Below are 21,804 nucleotides of genomic sequence, written 5' to 3'. Positions count from 1 at the left end.
TAAAATAAAACCGTCGGACTCCCACTCGGTGGGTTTCGCACCTACCTACTTAAAAAACTAGCCAGGAGCTTGTCGAGCCACGCTCAGTGGGCTTTTGTAGTTTCCCGATTTTAGCTCATACCTATCTCGATCCGATCAATTTGGAAGAAATCTTAACACTGTGAAATAGTCTAGTACACTGACATCTCTCGGTATATTTTACTTTTTTTAAACTAAGATACATCATAAAAACAATTTTGTTTTATTGAATACCACTTAGTTTCACCAGCTAGAGAGAGTTGTCATGTCCGGCGGCCCTAGTATTTCAGACTAGAATAGAATCAACCAGTGCATGTTAGCCCAAGCGTAACTAATACGACAGGACGTATCTGAGAGATGAGAAAATCTTTGAAATAGTAGGTTTAAAAGAGGCTATAGATACGATTCTACTGATTACCTTCGGCAAGGAAATTAGCAAATAAGTCTTTTCAAGTATTACAACAGATGCGGGCGATGTTGTAATAAATGCCAGTAAACCAGTGTTTTCAAGAAAATAATGGTGGTTTGTCTTCTATCATCACCGTCCTGCCTTAAGGGCAATTTTATTAAAGTTCAGCGCCACATTTTTTTTTCTTCCACCGTTTTCAACTTACCGTTATCTCACGCCAAGACAACTATCAATATATTTTTGGCCATATTGACTTTTAGGCCTCGGCCTCGAATTTTGCGGGCAGCGGGGCGGCGGCGGCGGCGGCGGCGCGGGAGCGGCAGGATCTTACGCGTATAATCAAATGGACCGGCCCTCGAATACAGCGGCGCGGGAGCGGCGCGGGCGCGGGCAACGAGCGGTGCACTCCAGTCAAGCGGTGACCGCCCGCGCCGCTCCGCTGCCGCCCCGCTGCCCGCAAAATTCGAGGCCGAGGCCTAAAAGTCGATATGGCCAAAAATATATTTATAGTTTTCATTTTCCATTTTCATTCCATTCATCGTCATCTTTCCCATCCTCTAAACTAAACCCATCCGCATTCATGGCCAAAATCTGTCTCACAACATGAATTGTGTATTGTCATCCATCCTAGGTACGAATTTAAGACTGCTATTGGTATCTATTAGGTAGGTGCACTGTTGAAAATATATAGGCAATTGTGTTTAAAACATATTTGTTTAAATTGTTTTATCTCCTTCTTCCTGAGTTTTCCGCTTCTATTCCTCTCTGTCAGCCATTACACCATCATTCCTTGCTTTCTTATTCACATCTTCAATCACTATTAAACGATGCAATATGTAAAAATGATCACACAAATTGTTTATCGCTTCTTTTTACTACCTACTAGTAGTTTTGTCTGCGGCTTCACCCGCGTCTTGTGGGAAATACTGTCCGCACCGGGATAAAATATAGCCTATGTTACTTGGGAAGACTGTAGCTTTCCAACAGCAAAATATTTTCTTTAAAAGGCAAAAAAATGTATCCTCTTTCTTATATTAGTTTGGATAATCACTTTTCCTAATAACAATATCACGTCATAGCATTGCTGCGGATGGCTGGCGATCGTCTATTGTTTTTCTACATTAGCAACACGTAATGGCTTTGCTTTGATTGATGCGGTCACTGTGATGTGGTTACTAGAGTAACGATCCTAAATTGTACCACTAATACATTATTATAACTAGGTGTAGGGTTAAGAGCTTGTCGGTCCGATAAAAAAGACCTTTCTTGAAATGACTATCGTCATACGTCATTTTGTTTGACCACATAAGAACACATTAGCACTGTTAACCATTTCTGTAAAGTCGCTGTTTTTTGGTACGTAAGCTTATTTGTGGCTATCGAACTGTCTATGTATAAAATACCAAAAAATATTCTTCTTCATCTTAATTTGTAATACCTATTTAAGTAAATACTAGTCATTTGGTTATACATATTTTGGTTAGTTCGTATTAGGTGAAAATGTAGTATATGCGTATATAAAATACCATCTTTTGGGTACCTACCCTATATATCATAGGATCTTGTACTTAAAAATGTAATGTTTTTATAAGATTAATTGAGTCTTTACGAGGGAACATTTCACCGCCTTTCGGGTTCTTTTGTACAAGTAAAGACTACAGAAAACGGATACATACTGTTGTTTTCATGAAATTAAAACTGATAAGAGGATTACGCAAAAATAATGTCATGTCATTCTTACGTATTATTACTGAAATACAGGGTGCGTGTTCGTTTGGTGTTTATATCACTACACTGCCTCGTTGGTCTAGTGGTCGCAAGCGGGGCTGCTGTGCCCGAGGTCCCGGGTCGGGCCGAAATTGCTTTGTGGGTTTTCTTAAGCTTTCACAAAGCAGTCCGTAGTCTGGAAGTTGGTGATTGATTCACCCGTGCATCGGAGAGCAAGTAACTGTCGGTCCTGCGCCTGATCTCTCTCCGGTCGTGTCTGATTGCCGTCCCATCGGGCTATGAGGGTAAAGGAATAGTGAGTGCATCTGTGTTTGCGCAAACGTTCGTGCACTATAATATGTCCTGCGCAGCTGGTTGATCTCCTAATATGAGAACAGCCGCCGTGGCCGAAATCGGCAGTGGACGCCATTATATCACTACAAAACTATACTACTGTTAAACCGTATGTTGGTCCTTATTTATTTCCTTAAAACACAAATTAAAATACGCTATGAAGTAAAAAAATGGGTACCTACTTTAAGATTTTGTGGAAAAAATATTTTTAGAACAACGTTTTTTCCCATCGTGGTTTGTTTACAAAATTAACTTCCATTAAATTCACATGCCAGCTCACTCCTAAACATTAATCTTTTAAATGATATAATACTCATTATGGAACGTAAACTTCGCATCACTCTGTAGATATGTAGGTAGACTTCTCAATAAATATTTTGAGGTCGAATGGGCATACAAATAACAAGCGATTAAAAAAATGACATTCCACATTTACGCATCATAAATTCATGCAATTTATTGCCTTATCCGCTTATTGGCACAATTTATTTAATGTTTGTGGGAATACAGTCTAGTCAGGATACCATTATAGCTTTGAATCTTCTACAGTTTTCCGCGGTTTCACCCGCCCACACATTCAACTGATACCTTCTGACTTAACAGTCGGCCCACAGTTGGCCCGATAGTCAGGTTTTTTTTTTAATAATGAAAGTTTTTAGCCTGTCTGATACCGGCCTGATCTAAAAACTGATCGTTGTTATGTGCCTATTATTATTAATTTTCGTAATGATTTATGAGCCGATCAAAAATCCGACTGCCAAGGATGTTCAATGACAGCCGGGATCTACAGTTTAACGTGCCATCCGAAACACAGTCTTTGGTATCTAAGATATACTTACTAGAAAGTACATACAAACTTAAAAAAGTTGCATTGGTACTTGCCTGACCTGGAATCGAGCCCGCGCACTCATACATTAGAGGTTGGTTCTTTACCCACTAGGCCACCACGACTTTATACGATACTCGTGAATACATTCACGATGGCTCCTCATGTTTTTATCAGAATCATAACATGCAGTTTTTTTGCTTTTTTTTTCCTCCAAATAATATCTACCGTTATCGTTATAGGGTTCCGCAGGTACATAAACTTTTTCTGTGGGAAATCATCAAATGACGCCTCCCGCTGTGGGTGCAGCGTGAGAGAGTGTCATGCCCGTTTTCATCAACAATCTCTTAACATTTCTCTAAGTGTCAGTTAGAATAAGGGCTACCACAATAATTAAAGTTATAAGGCAAACAGGCACACTTTTTGGTGAAAACGAAATCCGTACTAAGTGTACCCTAAATGCTCTTAGGGGATCCCTAAATTTAGGTATTTGTTGGTGAAAATGGACTCTCATGCCCATTTTCACCAACAAACACCTAAATAAGGGATCCCCTAAGAGCATTTACGGAACACTTACTTAATAAGAATTTCGTTTTCACCAAAGTTAAGGTATCCCTTATACATAGTTATTTATGTCAAAATTGGGAGAGCCCTTATTCTAAGTGGCACTTAGATTAAGAGATTGTTGGTGAAAACGGGCATCAGACAGACAGCAGACTCTTACTTACTGACTAAATCCACCATGCTCCTTCTTAAGCCGTTTATGTGCCAGGGCCACGTGTAAAGCGGTTGGACCATATTACCTACTATTACAAAACATTTTTTTTACAGATCATACCTATAGTTTTGTTGCTGCTGTGCCTAACTAAAAAAAATATTAAGTACATAATACAAGGAGCGAAATATAATTTCCCCTCTAGTGATATTCCACATTCATTAAATCAACGTATTTTATTTTGGGTTTTTTCAGTAGGTTGGTACGGAACCCATCGAGCGTGACTCCGACGATTTTATTTAATTTAATTAACGTCATGATATCACAGCATATTTGCATACTTCGGATAACACAAGTTAACTCATAAAAAAGCTTTTTTCACCGGAAAACGGTGCAAACGGCAATGTGTCACGGACAACCTTTGTTAAAACTGATTTTGCCTTGATAAGATTCCTCAGATATGCTAAGAATGTTTTGTATAAACATCCAACAATTAATCAAAAGAATGCCTGAAGAAAATTCTTCTTTGATTAACCTTTTTTTTTAACAACGTCAAGAATTATCAAATGACCCGTCCCGCTGTGGGTTAGCAGCGGTGAGGGAGTGTCACACTCTTACTGACTAAAAACCGTCGTGTTTCGTCGTAGGCATTTTATGTACCAGGCCCGCGGTAACTCTTTCGAACAATCCCGCAGCTCCGGCAGGCCTTGGCCCTACTGAGCCCCGCTGGGGATGCTGACATCTCTTTGAAGAGCGCGTGGAACATCGCGCGCCGCCGACACGGGTGTGTTGTCTATCTAGACATGAGCGATGAGCCGCCCGAACTTACCGCCCACAGACCCACGCCTACGGAGGCCGGGAGTCATCTCGCGACACCTGTATGTCTCAGTTATCTACTATTTTGCTAGCTACAAATTATCACCGTAATCGCCTTCTTAAAAACAATTTGAAGAAATCAAAATTCGAAGTTCAATGTAGCTAATTATCTCATTAGGTATGTTATAATTACATTACATCCAATGCTTCTCGATAACTCTGACCTCTGCTATCAAAAGCTTTAGTCACTTTAGCTTTTATATCAGTTTCTGTAAACAAAGGAAAGTATAAATATAAGTGGTCTCTGCTAATCTTAATTAATCATTAAGACCACAACATGGCAGTTTATAGGAGCTTGATATTGCTTGCGTTTGCGGGTTGTGTACTTTCAGAAGGTAAGTCTCTTCCTGTATATCCAAATAATGATTAATATCCCTGCTTTACTTAATGAGAATTTATTTGTCCCTATACTTATCAGCTGTCATGGTTTTTCTTGTATCGTTATTACGATCTCGATTTATCTTTTTTGAATTCCCATAGAGTGTATTTCTGCAAAAATACTTAGTATTTTTCTTAATTTTTAGTCTACTGTAGACTGAATTTCTTTTAAAACAAAACAGCGTAAACACTGAGAAGTGCTTAATTTCAGTCTAAATATTATGTAAACATATGCCCTAATTGTTCATTTGCAGAAGCTATCTTCACTGCATGCAGTAAAAATGACATGAAATGCATGTGCAAGTCCACCGAAAGTTTTATGGCAAATACCTTCAATGGTTTGCCGGACTACAACATGAAGCCTACCGACCCTTTGATCATTCCTGAGTTAAAAGTCGTGGTGGACGAAGGCTTGGGACTGGTCTTTGAATTCAAAAACATAAATATAACTGGACTGAAGAACCTACAGGTACAAGATTTCAAGTAAGTACCAGCGTTTTTTAGAATCTGTAGTAATGATGAGTTGAAATTGGTAGAAATAACTGGGGTCATATTAGAAACCACATTGACAAAAACTGATCATCCTGTCCTTGTCCCGATTTATCATTTTCCATACCTTTTTCTTCTTTTTTGACATCATCTCTCTCTATGTACCCATAACGACTTTCACACAATTTCTATTCGTGGTTTCTTTAGTCGCCTTTTTCCTCTCTATCCATCCACATTCATGCTCGAAACCTTCCTCAAAAAATTATCTTACCTTACTGCTTTAGTTTTCATGAGTAATCTATATATACTAGTACATAGGTATGATAAATAGGAAACATTTTTGGTATTTTTATGGTAACCACCATAATGATCCATCTTTAAAATCGACCTGAAACGAACTAACAGTTCTAAAACAAGTTGAGTATGAATAAGTGATGTAACGAATTTTAGAATCCGCCTTTGCGAATATTCGCACGGTTTTCGAACATTTGCATTCGCTCTTGTGAATGTTCTGAATCCCAAATAGTCCCATTTATATCATCAGATCAAAGATCGAACCATGACCATGACAATAGACCCTGAAAAATCGAGGTATGCATACTTTAAAAACTTGATAGGTATCTACTTAGACGTACGTCTGACACCACTATACAACAGTGTTCATTATTTCAAAAGTTGAGCTCATGATTGAAACGAAAGAAAGTTGAGGAAACTCCTTGTTTGGGCTTAACTGGACGATAGTTAAGTTTATCACAGAAAAGTTACAAAAAAAAGCTATTTTTTTAAACACAAAAAGCAACATAACCTGGTAGATGCAGTGGTATAGAAGTCAGGAGCGAAATAAACATAGCTGTATCCTTTAAGGGGTCTACACACCAAAGCCGCTGACCCGGCGGCACAGCCCGGCGGCACGACAGCCGCGGCATGTGGTGTTCTAGTTATTGTCAAATACTCTATGAAAGCCGGCGGCATGATTGTACAAAATACGGCCGGCGGGTTGGGCCGCCGGGCTGTGCCGCCGGCATCAGCGGCTTTGGTGTGTAGACACCTTTAGACACCACATTCTGAACGTTTTTAGATTGGTTTTTACATCACGGTTTTTATTTTGCTTCATTTTTTTGAAAAATATTAGTTACCTTTTTAAAGTAAATAAAACTTCTAATAAAAACTTCTTGAAAAAAAAACTTGGTAAATAATATTTATACGTACAATTTTTTAATGGTCCAAATCACCTAGTTGGAATTGAACTTGGCTGGTAAAAAAAACGTAATATTCGCAATCGTGAATGCTTAAAGACAGTTGACATTGTTACATCACTAGTATGAATGAACATACACAGTGCCTATAGGCAATGGAAAAATCTAAATTCCGATAATCTTTATAAATAAGTCAAAGTCCATGAGCCCCGCTAAAAATAAATATTTATCCAAATTACGGCATACAGTATTATCATTTTATTATACCCACAAATCACCCTATACACGCTTTATCAAACAAAAACAAAAAATAAAGATGCAGTAAATTGACTTATTGATAGCACTAATTACCCGTTTCTGCCTCTTTATCAATTTTGATAACCTTTTTGCATAATTTATTTGCAGATTGGACACGGACAAGAAATTGATTGGTTTAAAATCGAAAGCTGTTTTGAATATCGTAACAGATAATGTCAAAATCGAACTTACCAAGCAGAACAAAGCTTTTAATGGTGCTTATTCAGCTTCAACAAGTAAGTTCAACAAACTTTTTCATACCTTCCTTCTATTTTCTAAAGCTAGAATAGAGGTAAGCCTGAAGATGTAAATAAATAAGAGAACAAATAATATTTTAATGATTGTTTCGTCCCTAAAGTATTAAACGAAGAGCATTTGAATGAGTAAAGTTGAAGGTAACGATGATTAGGTACTTATTAGAAAAAATGCATTGACCAAATCCAATAACTATTTCACAGGAGAATAAGATAAATAACTAAGTACCTCAGACTGAAATAAATAGTTCGACAAAACTCACTAGCTAACAATATGTTTCTTGATATATTTCAAACAACAAGAAAAAGACTGTTGTAATCTTCATTAGCGCAAGATTTAGCTCCCTCTGGACACACACCATAAGAGTAATAATAATACTTACTTTTTATTCTACAGCTGCTTTGGGCCGTTCAGATTATGGCTACAGTTTTACCAAGAAAGATGGTAAAGAATTCTTCCTTCTCGCTCCAGAGGTGCATGTTTGTGAAATCGTTGAAGAACCGAACGTGGTTCTCGGAGATGATTTACAAAAGGCTTTGGACAGTGGTAAGTAGCAAAAGTAAACATAACTGCGTTGGGGTTGGCTTCCAGTAGGGATAACCGGATGCAGCTGAGTACCAGCGTTTTGCAAGGAGTGACTGCCTATCTGACCTGCTCAGACCAGCTACCCGGGCAACCCAATACCCATCTTATGCAATCGTTTCGGGTAGTGTAATAAAAAGTAAAAACAGCCGGTCCCACAGTTTATAGAGTTTTCCGAAACATTACGCGAGACTTTTTCTCTGTTAATATTAATTAATTGTGTTTGTTTGAACAGACCCCGATGCACAGGCTTTGAAAGCTGAATACGAGGCTAACAAAGTGGCTCTACGCAAGAAGACGTTGTGCCGTATTATAGAAGACGCCTTCACAGTCATAATTAACAACTACAGAGAAGTGGCACAGCAATTCCCTAAAGAAGTTTTCGTAAGGGATATCTAATAAACTAATTAAACACGAAGATCTTTTTCATTTGACTACTAGTTTCCCTCTAGGCTTACTCCCGGTCTGTAGGAACTATTATTTTTATCGATTTAGATAAAAAAAGGCCTTCCTCGATAAATGATCAAGCATAGGTTTGTAATCGATGAACATTGAACATGATATTTTTTCGGTCAGTTCAAAGAACCAAGATTTCATTATTTCCCCATTGGACAAATAAGATGTTATTCATAATTCAGATGGGCTCATAAAACTCAGCTGGGCGGGTATACTATTAAGGCGGGTCTACGCTAGACGAACCGAGCACGATCGGAGCACGAGCCGAACACAATTCGTCGCGCACTGCGAGCATTTCGTTCGTGCTCGGCTGCTTTCCGCCTGTTGTCGGTTCTTGAAGAATACAAAGGGATTTTCTAACAGTGATCGTTGTAGGTTCGTTGTACGTAAACGCTTGACAAGCCGAGAACGGCTCCGCTTGTGCTTCGCTCGTGCTCGGTTCGTCTAGCATAGACCCGCCTTTAAAACTAGAGAGAGCTCAAAGGAATGTGCTAAAAGTAATTTATTTCAAACCTCGTGGCTATCCTTCAGACATGATTCATGCTGCAATGTCTTAAGATCCATCGTCTACATGCATGCTATGATCTTGTTCAATAAGCAGCGTGTCAATCAGCGGCGTCCCTTTCTGTACATCCTTGCAGAACTGCCTTCGCAAGACAACCTTTTAGCATTATATATGAATTGTCATCCATCCTAGGTACAGATTGAGAGAAAGAGAAATATTTTAATCTGCGATCCACAAAATAAACCATATCTTAGAACATATAGATGACGATACACAAAGTCTTTAGTTATTCCTTGAAACAACTCCTGACGTCATTTTAAGGAAAATGTGCATGTCTCAATTACTTTTCTACTAATTTGCTAGCTATAAACTATCACCGTATCACTGTCTTAAAGAACCAATTGCAATAAATCAATATTCGATGTTTTATCTAGCTAATTATCTAATTACGTTATAATTACATCCAATGCTACTCGATAACTCTGACCTCTGCTATCAAAAGCTTTAGTCACTTTAGCTTTTATATCAGTTTCTGTAAACAAAGGAAAGTATAAATATAAGTGGTCTCTGCTAATCTTAATTAATCATTAAGACTACAACATGGCAGTTTATAGGAGCTTGATATTGCTTGCGTTTGCGAGTTGTGTACTTTCAGAAGGTAAGTCTTTTCCTGTTACATCTAAATAATTATTAATATTAATGGTTTACTTAATGATAAATTATGTGTCCCTATACTTATCAGCGGTCATGGTTTTTCTTGTAACACATATTTAATCGCTGTTACGATCTCGATTTCCCTTTATTGAATTCCCATAAAGTGTATTTCTATAAAAATTACTTAATATTTTTGTTATGGGAATTGTAGACTGAATAGCTTTTAAGGTCAAACTGCAGAAACACTGAGAAGTCTTACATTTTAGTTTTAATATTATGTAAATGTTTAATCCCTATGCTAACTTCTTTTCGTTTTTCTGTATCTACCATGATTATTCATTTGCAGAATCTATTTTCACTGCATGCAGTAAAAATGACATTAAATGCTTGATCAAGTCAACGGAAAGTTTTATGGCAAACACCTTCAATGGTATGCCGGACAACAATATGAAGGCTACCGACCCTTTGATCATTCCTGAGTTAAAAGTCGTAATGGACGAAGATTTGGGACTGGCTTCTGAATTCAAAAACATAAACATAACTGGACTGAAGAACCTACAGGTTACGGATTTCAAGTAAGTACCGAACATTTACTAATGTCTCATGATTTGTCTAGCCTTTTCTCGAATCTGTACTAATAATGAGTTGATATTTATAAGTAAATGGAACAACTGTGGTTATTTTAGAAATACCATTGAAAAAGACTTATCATCTCTCAGCTGCCCCTGTCCCAATTTATAGTTTGGGGTCCGCACAGCTCATTTTCCTCTTCCTTTCTGACGTCACCTCATGGACACTCTTTGCACCCATAACGTCTTTCACGCAATATCCAACCATTATTTCTTCTGTCGATGACATGAATAGGAAGGGAGTGAATGCCAGTAGTCATACTGTGTGAGTGACTGGGGAAAATGGACGAGGACATATTGCATCGACCCCAAGTAAAATTGGGAACAGGGCAAGGGGAAGAAGCAGATTTCTTCTGTCTTCTTCTTCCTCTATATCCTCATTCATGCTCGTACAGGTTTAGTTAGCTGTAGCATTTTTGTCATTTTTATGGCAGCTACCATAATTAACCATATTTCCGATTAAGCTGAAAATTAACTAAAAGTTTTAAAATAAGTATGAATTAGTGATGTTATGAATTTTCATTCGCACATTTCTTGCGTGTATGATAGAGTGAATATTTGTAACAAAGAAAATATATTCAAAATGTTTGCTATATAAAAAAAAAAAAAACGAAATATTCGCATTCCGAATCGCGGTAGCAAACATTTTCATTTGGGAATAGTATTAATACACAGTGCTTATAATAATATATTTATTTGCAGATTGGACTCGGACAAGAAATTGATTGGTTTAAAAACGAAAGCTGTTTTGAATATCGTAGCAGATAATGTTAAAATCGAATTTACCAAGCAAAACAAAGCTTTTAATGGTGCTTATACAGCTTCAACAAGTAAGATACTTGTTGTTGTCAACCTTTGCATAACTTTTCATTAGCGATAATAAGTGTATATAATAATTCTTACCTTTTATTTTACAGCTGCTTTGCTGAGCTCAGATTATGCCTACACTTTTACCAAAAAAGATGGTAAAGAATCCTTCCTACTCGCCCCAGAGGTGAATATTTGTGAAATCGTTGAAGAACCGAACGTGGTTCTCGGGGATGATTTACAAAAGGCTTTGGACAGTGGTAAGTAGCAAAGGTAAACATAAGTCACTAAATCAGTAATCCACATCTACCTGGCCTTTATCCGACTATGCTGGGATTGGCTTTCGGTATAACCGGATGCAGCTGAATACCAGTGTTTTGCGAGGAGCGACTGCCTATCTGATCTGCTCAGCCCAGCTACCCGGGCAACCCAGCACCTATTGGTAAGTCTGGTTGTGAGACTTTTTGGCTTCTGTCTTCAAAAAAACTAATGACAACCCGTCCCACAGTTTAAAGTGCCTTCCGAAACATTACATGAGACTTTTTTTCTGTTAATATAAATTAATTGTGTTTGTTTGAACAGACCCCGATGCACAGGCTATGAAAGCTGAATACGAGGCTAAAAAGGTGGCTCTACGCAAGAAGACGTTGTGCAGTATTGTAAAAGACGCCTATACAGTCATAATTAACAACTATAGAGAAGTGGCACAGAAATACCCTAAAGAAGCTTTCATAACGGATATCTAATAAACTAATTAAAAACAAAGCTATTTTTTAAACCTATTACTGCTAGTTTATCTCTAAGTTCGCGACCTGCAGGAACTACTCCTTAAATTTAGACACAAAGATGCACATAACCGTCCTCACAAAATAGTCGAGCATAGGTTTGTAATTGAAGAACATGATATTTTTTCGGTAGGTTCAAAGAACCTGTTATTATTAGTAGTAGTTCATAATTCAGGTGGTCTCATAACACTATAAAATAAGGGAGAGCTCAAAGGGCATGACTACCCTACACATATGCTGTATTATAATATAAAGTCTTAACTGTTAGGAAATTATGTCTTAAGGTCCATCGTCTTCAAGCACTCTATGATCTCGTTCAATAAGCAGCTTGTCAGTCAACCCTTCCTAAGCGTCCTGTTTTAACAACCAACATTCTTCATTCAAAAGAACTTGAGTACTTGAATGAGAACAATGAAGTAAGTTGTAGCCACAGTTACAAAGCTTAGAGTCAGCGAAATATCCACTGAAAACATATCGTAAATGTGGATACGCAGCGGCCACGCCTCCACGAGTTGCATGAACGCTTTAGCTTGATCTCTCATTGTCTTCGGCAGATCATAGTTCATGATGATTTTGTTCACAAGAATTTTTGTTTCGTTGCGCCCGCAAAGGAATCGTTCACATGTTATCGACATCATAGCTATGTACGATATCCAAGCACAGCAGGACACTATTACATTAATTAAAACACCCAAGCCTGGAAATGTTGTTGCTCGATACATTACTAGACAGGACCACATCAAGTCAATCATAAGTACAAAGGTGTTCATTAGTATCGTGAGAATTTGCATGTTGAATATTTCGTTAACCTTGGAACAAATTTGTCCGATCATGACATAAATCTTCGCTAGCTCACGTATCTTAGTGTTGTTCTCTCTGACTTGTCAATAAAAGAGAAATGTTCAATTATTCCGCTTCTGAATTCTATTGTAAGAGCTGCTGTAGCTTTCTTCTCTTGATCATCAACAAATGTTTTCAAAAAGCGGTTTATTATATTCAGTCTGCACTTTAGTAAGTCAACGTAAATACAAAAGGCTGCAATTTCTAGTCTTTGCACAAAATCAAGGATTCCAGCAGTAATTGCCCATGAAATACGTACAGTTAAAATATCAATAATACTGACAAGTATCTGGGTTGCTATAACAAAAGTCAAGTAAATATACGTATTCAAGCTGCATTTCTTGTAAAAATTACTAAGAATTTCGACTTTCAACATGATGTCTACCTTGGCAAGCATACTAATAATGCAAATATTGGATTTATTGAATGTGAAAGTAGTTGACGCACTAGCAAAGAACTGAAGGAACATAAATATAATGCAAATTAAGTTCATAAATTTAAAGGAGGTAACATCGTCAACACCAGGAAGCTCTAAATTGTACGCAGCAAATGAAAAGAACCACACGACACTTATGGTGATGATGAAAATGGATATCGATTTCATTCTCCAATTAGGTCGGCTTAGTTTTTCATTTAAAAGAGCAAATCTGAATATTCCAACGAAATATTCAATTTTAATTATAATCTTCAGAGTGTTAAAAATTTGCTCCTCACCTGTTCTTTTGTTTCTGTTTCTATAAGAGGGAATCTTTTCTCCTAGTTGAAATTCCATTTTGTTAATATTTTTTTATTATACTAGGATAATTAATTTATATTGTGTGTGTGTGCAAAGTTGTGCACAAGGATGATCTAATTCTTATCGACTTTGAGCTTTTCTCTAATTTATTTTATAGTGTTTACCTTATACATAATCTAAATAGGTTATAGGACGATTGTACTTTGTTTACACACGTCAATAATAGTAAGCGATCATTTTGAAAAGTTAAGGAACTTAGCAACAATAAAGATCAATATTTTTTAGGTTACCCTAAAACGAGGTCCTATTACGCATCTTCTATCTGTCCATCTTTCAACAAGCTGTATCGTAATTCGTATTGTTAACATTTTGACAGCTGATGTTTTCTGTTTATGAGGATCCCTTTCAACGGGCAACTTTTTTGGGGGTATTATAGATACATAATGTTACGAAACTATTCGTCAGCGAGTACGACTCCCACTTTACTTTTGTCCGATCAATTCAGGACCTTGTTAGGCTAGTGGTCTGCTATGACTGAGCTTACTGTTATTATTAGTAGCTAAGGCAACTATATGCTTAAAACGAATTTGTTTAGTTGATTATTATCTCCTTTTCTGCAATGTACAAAAATGATCACACAAATTGTTTATCGCTTCTGTATATTACTTATAATCACTTTTCCTAATAACAATATCACGTCATAGCATTGCTGCGGATGGCTGGTTATCGTGTATTGTTTTTCTACATTAGCAACACGTAATGGCTTTGCTTCGATTGATGCGGTCACTGTGATGTGGTTACTAGAGTAACGATCCTGATTTATAATAACATTCCACACAATATTATGGTTTTTGTTAGTATTTAGAAATAACCAAGCGTAGTACTTATTACTAGGTTAAGAGCTATAGGTAGTCAGTCGAATAAAAAAAAGGCTCTGTTTCGTGAAATCTTTAATATTTTATGGCTGTGCATTGACGGATGAATAAGTTCAACATTAGTTTCTATTTAGGTATGTGACCCTTGATGAGCTTGACTTTCAAACCACAGGGTAGTGTCTTCTATGTGAATATTTAATTGAAACTATATATTGACTTTGATTACTTGTTAAACGAATTATATTCATATAAAGCACAAAAAGAAAAGAAAAGAATTCCTGAGAAAATTATGAGGTGGTTTGGTCCCAAATATAAATATAGACCAAATATATATAATTTCAAAAAAAATGTACTTTTTAAACGACAAAAATTAGTTTACAACCGACGTTTACCATTCAAAAGAACTTAATTACTTGAATAAGAACAATCAAGTAAGTTGTAGCCACACTTATAAAGCTTAGAGTCAGCGAAATGTCCACTGAAAACATATCGTAAACGTGGATACGCAGCGGCCACGCCTCCACGAGTTGCATGAACGCTTTAGCTTGATCTCTCATTGTCGTCGGCAGATCATAGTTCATGATGATTTTGTTCACAAGAATTTTTGTTTCGTTGCGCACGTAAAGAAATCGTTCACACGTAATCGACATCATAGCTATGAATGATATCCAAGTACAGCAAGACAGTGTTACGTTAATTAAAACACCCAATTTTGGAGATGTTGGTGCTCGGTACATTACCAGACAGGTCCACATCATGTCAATCATAGTTATGAAGGTGTTCATTAGTATCGTGAGAATTTGCATGTTGAATATTTCGTTAACTTTGGAACAAATTTGTCCGATCATATCACATGTATCTTAGTGTTGTTCTCTCTGACTTGTCCAATAAAAGTGAAATTTTCAATTATTCCTCTTCTGAATTCTATTGTAAGGGCTGTTGCAGCTTTCTTCTCTTGATCATCAACAAATGTTTTCAAAAAGCGGTTTATTATATTCAGTCTGCACTTTAGTAAGCCAACGTATATACAAAAGGCTGCAATTTCCAGTCTTTGCACAAAATCAAGGAATCCAGCAGTTATTGCCCATGAAATATGTACAGTAAGAAAATCAGTAATATTGACGAGTATCTGAGTTATTATAACTAAAGCCAGGTATATGTTCGTATCCAAGCTGGATTTTTTGTAAAAATTACTAAGATTTTCGACTTTTAACATGGTATCCACCTTGGCAAGCATACTAATAATGCAAATATTGGATGTATTGAAAGTGAAAGTAGTTGACACACTAGCAAAGTACTGAATGAACATAACTATGATGCAAATTAAGTTCATAAATTTAAAGGAGGTAACATTGTCAACACCAGGAAGTTCTAAATTGTACGCAGCAAATGAAAAGAACCACACGACATTTATGGTGATGACGAAAATGGATATCGATTTCATTCTCCAATTAGGTCGGCTTAGTTTCTCATTTAAAAGAGCAAATCTGAATATTCCAACGAAATATTCAATTTTAATTATAATCTTCAGAGTGTTAAAAATTTGCTCCTCACCTGTTCTTTTGTTTCTGTTTCTATAAGAGGGAATCTTTTCCCCTAGTTGAAATTCCATTTTGTTAATATTTTTTTATTATACTAGGATAATTTATTTTATATTCAAGTGTTTGTCCAAAGTTGTGCACAAGGGTGATCTAATTCTTATCGACTTTGAGCTTTTCTCTAATTTATTTTATAGTGTTTACCTTATTCATAATCTAAATAGGTTATAGGACGATTGTACTTTGTTTACACACGTCAATAATAGTAAGCGATCATTTTGAAAAGTTAAGGAACTTAGCAACAATAAAGATCAATATTTTTTAGGTTACCCTAAAACGAGGTCCTATTACGCATCTTCTATCTGTCCATCTTTCAACAAGCTGTATCGTAATTCGTATTGTTAACATTTTGACAGCTGATGTTTTCTGTTTATGAGGATCCCTTTCAACGGGCAACTTTTTTGGGGGTTCCATAGACACATAATGTTACGAAACTATTCGTCAGCGAGTACGACTCCCACTTTACTTTTGTCCGATCAATTCAGGACCTTGTTAGGCTAGTGGTCTGCTATGACTGAGCTTACTGTTATTATTAGTAGTTAAGGCAACTATATGCTTAAAACGAATTTGTTTAGTTGATTATTATCTCCTTTTCTGCAATGTACAAAAATGATCACACAAATTGTTTATCGCTTCTGTATATTACTTATAATCACTTTTCCTAATAACAATATCACGTCATAGCATTGCTGCGGATGGCTGGCGATCGTGTATTGTTTTTCTACATTAGCAACACGTAATGATTTGCTTTGATTGATGCGGTCACTGTGATGTGGTTACTAGAGTAACGATCCTAATTTATAATAACATTCCACACAATATTATGTTTTTTGTTAGTATTTAGAAACAACCAAGCGTAGTACTATATAATTAGGTTAAGAGCTATAGGTAGTATTAGTAGTCAGTCGAATAAAAAAAGGCTCTATTTCGTGAAATCTTTAATATTTTATGGCTGTGCATTGACGGATGAATAAGTTCAACATTAGTTTCTATTTAGGTATGTGACCCTTGATGAGCTTGACTTTCAAACCACAGGGTAGTGTCTTCTATGTGAATATTTAATTGAAACTATATATTGACTTTGATTATTTGTTAAACGAATTATATTCATATAAAGCACAAAAAGAAAAGAAAATTATTCCTGAGAAAATTATGAGGTGGTTTGGTCCCAAATATAAATATAGACCAAATATAAATAATTTCAAAAACAATTTACTTTTTAAACGACAAAAATGAGTTTACAACCAACGTTTACCATTCAAAAGAACTTAATTACTTGAATGAGAACAATCAAGTAAGTTGTAGCCACACCTATAAAGCTTAGAGTCAGCGAAATGTCCACTGAAAACATATCGTAAATGTGGATACGCAACGGCCACGCCTCCACGAGTTGCATGAACGCTTTAGCTTGATCTCTCATTGTCGTCGGCAGATCATAGTTCATGATAATTTTGTTCACAAGAATTTTTGTTTCGTTGCGCACGTAAAGAAATCGTTCACACGTAAGCGACATCATAGCTATGAACGATATCCAAGTACAGCAAGACAGTGTTACGTTAATTAAAACACCCAATTTTGGAGATGTTGGTGCTCGATACATTACCAGACAGGTCCACATCATGTCAATCATAGTTATGAAGGTGTTCATTAGTATCGTGAGAATTTGCATGTTGAATATTTCGTTAACCTTGGAACAAATTTGTCCGATCATGACATAAATCTTCGCTAGTTCTCGTATCTTAGTGTTGTTCTCTCTGACTTGTCCAATAAAAGTGAAATTTTCAATTATTCCTCTTCTGAATTCTATTGTAAGGGCTGTTGCAGCTTTCTTCCCTTGATCATCAACAAATGTTTTCAAATAGTGGTTTACCATATTCAGTCTGCCCTTTAGTAAGCCAACGTATATACAAAAGGCTGCAATTTCCAGTCTTTGCACAAAATCAAGGAATCCAGCAGTTATTGCCCATGAAATATGTACAGTAAGAAAATCAGTAATATTGACGAGTATCTGAGTTGTTATAACTAAAGCCAGGTATATGTTCGTATCCAAGCTGGATTTTTTGTAAAAATTACTAAGATTTTTGATTTTTAACATGGTGTCTACCTTGGCAAGCATTCTAATAATGCAAATATTGGATGTATTGAAAGTGAAAGTAGTTGACGCACTAGCAAAGAACTGAAGGAACATAAATATAATGCAAATTAAGTTCATAAATTTATAGGAGGTAACATCGTCAACACTAGGAAGATCTAAGTCGTACGCAGCAAATGAAAAGAACCACACGACATTTATGGTGATGACGAAAATGGATATCGATTTCATTCTCCAATTAGGTCGGCCTAGTTTCTCATTTAAAAGAGCAAATCTGAATATTCCAACGAAATATTCAATTTTAACTATAATCTTCAGAGTGTTAAAAATTTGCTCCTCACCTCTTGTTTTGTTTCTGTTTCTATAAGAGGGTATCTTTTCTTCTAGTTGAAATTCCATTTTGTTTATATTTTTTGACTATACTAGAATAACTTATATTCAAGTGTTTGTCCAAAGTTGTGTACGAGGATGATCTAATTCTTATCGACTTTTAGCTTTTCCCCAATTTATTTTATGGTGTTTACTTTATCCGTAATCTAAATAGGATATATGATGATTGTACTAAGTATAAATACATTAATAATAGTAAGCGATCGCTTAGAAAAGTTAAGGAACTTAGCAACAATATAGATCAATATTTTTAGGGTTTCGTACCCGGTGGGTAAAACGAATAGTTCGCTTGTAAACCTACCAACTATTCAAACAAATATGAATGTTAAAAACATAAACTATGCTTGAATAATCGAATTATGTTGTCTAGTAATTTACTCACTTTGATGGATGGAAAACTTTTTGGAACAATGAAATGTAACTTCTTCTTCTTCCTCCTGCCTTGTTCCCAATTTTATTTGGGTTCGGCGCAATATGTCATCCTCTTCCATTTACCCCTGTCAGTTGTCATACTGACACTCACTCCTTTCCTATTCATGTCATCTTTCAGGCAATCCATCCATCTTTTCTTAGGTATTCCTCTTGCTCTCCATCCATCTACGTTCATCCTTAGCACACATTTTGTTGCATGCTTATCATCCCTCCTCATTACATGCCCTTACCATGACAATCTTCTACTTCTCATCTTAATAATGTAAGTAATGAAATGTAACTATCGAGGGTAGGTAATAAGAAAACTAGGTACTAAGTTCTGGTACAGTTACAACTGGACTATTAGAAAAGATTTAGATTTTGAATTTTCTCAAATTACTTTTGCAATGGCCATATAACAAACAAATTCAGTCAAAAGTTGAGTTAAGCCAAATTTCTAAAAAAATAACAAGGTATAGTCGAACATATAATTTATTACATAATCAATGCACACGAATTTTATTACACACGTGACAACGATTTTAATTATGAAATAAGGTATGTATTAAGAAACAACGTAGGTATCAGTAATATTTTATCTATACACAATAAGACGGATGAGAAAATACAGAGTGATTAAAACAGTGGGTTAACATACACCTCTGCTATTTTTTTGAAACTTGTACATGTGTAATATATAACAGAAATATTCACGTTGAAAGGTTTCAAAGTTTCAAAAATAAAATAATTCTGACTGTGTAGCTTAGATAAAGTGAGATATTTGTATAAGTACAATTAAATAGGTTGTCGCCACACTTATAAACTTCAACATGAGTGTGATATCTATGGAGAACATATCGTATACATAGATACGTAGCGGCCAGGCCTCCACGAGTTCCATGAATGCTTTAGCTTGCACTCTCATCGTCTTTGGCAGGTTGTAATTCATTATTATCTTATTCACAAGTATTCTTGTCTCATTACGTAGTACAAGAAGTCGTTCACAAGCAAATGACATGGCTGCGACATTACATATCATATTCATACACCAAATCAACACGTTTATCAGCTGACTGGACTGATAATCTGGTTTACGGTACACGTTCAGGGATGTCCAAATAGTAATGACTATAAACGTAAATGTAGTCACAAGGGATATAAAGATCTGGAAGTTAAATATTTCATTTACCATGAAACATATTTCTCCCATGATGTCATACGTTGTTGCCAGATCTCTTATTTTAGTATTTCGTATTGAGGGACGTCCAATGAAATTCAAAGTTTTCTCATTCTTCGTTTTTGTGTCCCTGACTGTGAAAACTGGAACGCTTCTCTTATCTTGCTCTTGAATGAATTCTCTCAAGTAGCTATTAATGAGCCTCAATCTACTGTTCAGCATGATAACATAGGAACAAAATATTAACACAACTATTTTTTGGTTTAAATATAGTGGCAAAATTGTCATTTCCCATACAATATCATCCGAGCTAAACACATCCAAAACGCCGTGTATGAAATGAGTTAAAATCAAAAGAATCAAGTACTTATTCAGTTTAGATTCTATTTTCTTGTAAAAGTCTTCGATTTTTTCTACCTGGAGTATAGTATCCACTTCTCCAAGCAACGTGATTGAACGAATGTTCTTCGAGTTCATGAGAAAATTGCAAGTTATCATCGAAGCGATGTATTGAATGAGTACAACAATACAAGGGAAATCGTCAATATTGTTTAAGAAAAGATGTAGTCCAGTAATACAGTCTGAAGGATCTGGAATTATGAACCAGATGAAAGCAGCAGTGTAGATTGAAACGATGAGAATTCCTAATGCCTTCAATTTCCAATTTGGGGTACGAAGCTCGCCGTCGATGAGTTGAAATCGGTAAATCCCAGTGAAGTATTCAAAAATGAGTTCACGTTTTATGTTGTTATAGATATTGACGATTTTCTTTCTTTGGTTACTGTAGTCTTGGTCAATGTTTGATTCATTGTCCTGATCTTTTCCGAACTCCATGTCTGATCTCGACTGAATTCTCTGGATTAATAAGCAACGCCAGTATACTAGTTATTATTTGTAACCTAAAATGTCAAATTGCCCAAGATAAAGCAATCTTTCCAATAACATAATTAGGTACCTGTTTATCGTCAGTAATGATAAATTAACTTCATGTATGAAAGTAATTTAACAAATTGATTAAGCCACCTATTTTTGTAAGCAGCTTAATACATTGGGAAACAATTTCCATGGAACCTTTTAGACTTGAACCGAAATTTTCCATTGTTTACATTTAATATCTGATAGGAAATATCTAATACACTTAATCATGGATGTTATTTTTCTCCATTTCATATTCTGGAAATTGAAACCCATGAAATATATTTGAAAACTAGAAATATAAAATTAAAACATTATAATCAGGACGATAAATAATATGCAGCAGCGCCTCGCTACTTGCTTACGTATAGGAGCACCGTGCTGCTCCCCTCATCGCTGCCACTGTGGTGAGGCTGTCACCAGCCTCGGACACCACGGCCTGTCGTGCAGCCGCAGTGCGGGCCGTATTGCCCGGCATGCAAACATCAATGACATTATACGTCGAGCTCTTGTTTCCGTCGGGGTACCAGCTGTATTAGAACCAAACGGCTTGGCACGCCACGACGGTAAGAGACCAGACGGCATGTCGTTATTCCCTTGGAAGATGGGTAGGCCTTTAGTATGGGACGCAACCTGTGTCGATACTCTTGCGCCATCACACCTTCCAAGTTCTGCGTGCTGTGCTGCTGCTGCCGCTGCGGCTGCGGAGAACCTCAAGCGGCGGAAATATAGTGGCCTTGTCGGAAACTATATTTTCGAACCGTTTGGGGTTGAAACCCTCGGGTCGTGGGGTCCGAATGCCCACATTCTATTTAAAGATCTTTCTAGGCGG

General features: G+C 36.4%; 4 protein-coding genes and 2 pseudogenes across 4 annotated transcripts; 2 read left to right on the top strand and 4 right to left on the bottom strand.

Annotated features, from left to right (window-relative positions):
• Positions 1-5,080: 5,080 nt before the first annotated feature.
• On the top strand, positions 5,081-8,520 carry LOC110377487 (juvenile hormone-binding protein). Its single transcript, XM_021336407.3, has 5 exons — positions 5,081-5,240; positions 5,538-5,766; positions 7,374-7,501; positions 7,917-8,066; positions 8,338-8,520. The coding sequence occupies exons 1-5, from the start codon at positions 5,183-5,185 to the stop codon at positions 8,499-8,501; spliced, it is 729 nt and encodes a 242-aa protein (XP_021192082.2). The 5' UTR covers positions 5,081-5,182; the 3' UTR covers positions 8,502-8,520.
• A 1,061-nt stretch (positions 8,521-9,581) lies between these two features.
• Positions 9,582-11,918, top strand: LOC110377488 (juvenile hormone-binding protein). The gene is made up of 5 exons (XM_021336408.3): positions 9,582-9,721; positions 10,064-10,292; positions 11,049-11,176; positions 11,264-11,413; positions 11,736-11,918. Exons 1-5 carry the CDS (start codon positions 9,664-9,666, stop codon positions 11,897-11,899), a joined length of 729 nt encoding a protein of 242 aa, XP_021192083.3. The 5' UTR covers positions 9,582-9,663; the 3' UTR covers positions 11,900-11,918.
• A 366-nt stretch (positions 11,919-12,284) lies between these two features.
• On the bottom strand, positions 12,285-13,225 carry LOC135117093 (uncharacterized; annotated as a pseudogene).
• A 1,337-nt stretch (positions 13,226-14,562) lies between these two features.
• On the bottom strand, positions 14,563-15,605 carry LOC126056039 (uncharacterized; annotated as a pseudogene).
• A 1,469-nt stretch (positions 15,606-17,074) lies between these two features.
• Positions 17,075-18,328, bottom strand: LOC110377496 (uncharacterized). The gene has a single exon (XM_021336419.3). It carries the CDS (start codon positions 18,308-18,310, stop codon positions 17,246-17,248), a length of 1,065 nt encoding a protein of 354 aa, XP_021192094.3. The 5' UTR covers positions 18,311-18,328; the 3' UTR covers positions 17,075-17,245.
• Positions 18,329-19,391: 1,063 nt separating this feature from the next.
• Positions 19,392-20,993, bottom strand: LOC126056042 (uncharacterized). The gene has a single exon (XM_049847462.2). It carries the CDS (start codon positions 20,889-20,891, stop codon positions 19,644-19,646), a length of 1,248 nt encoding a protein of 415 aa, XP_049703419.2. The 5' UTR covers positions 20,892-20,993; the 3' UTR covers positions 19,392-19,643.
• Positions 20,994-21,804: the final 811 nt, after the last annotated feature.

This window comes from Helicoverpa armigera, chromosome 7, assembly GCF_030705265.1.
Source record: "Helicoverpa armigera isolate CAAS_96S chromosome 7, ASM3070526v1, whole genome shotgun sequence".
NCBI lineage: Eukaryota > Metazoa > Arthropoda > Insecta > Lepidoptera > Noctuidae > Helicoverpa > Helicoverpa armigera.
The sequence above is the reverse complement of the archived record's forward strand: the minus strand, read 5'-3'. Positions and strand labels throughout refer to the sequence as shown.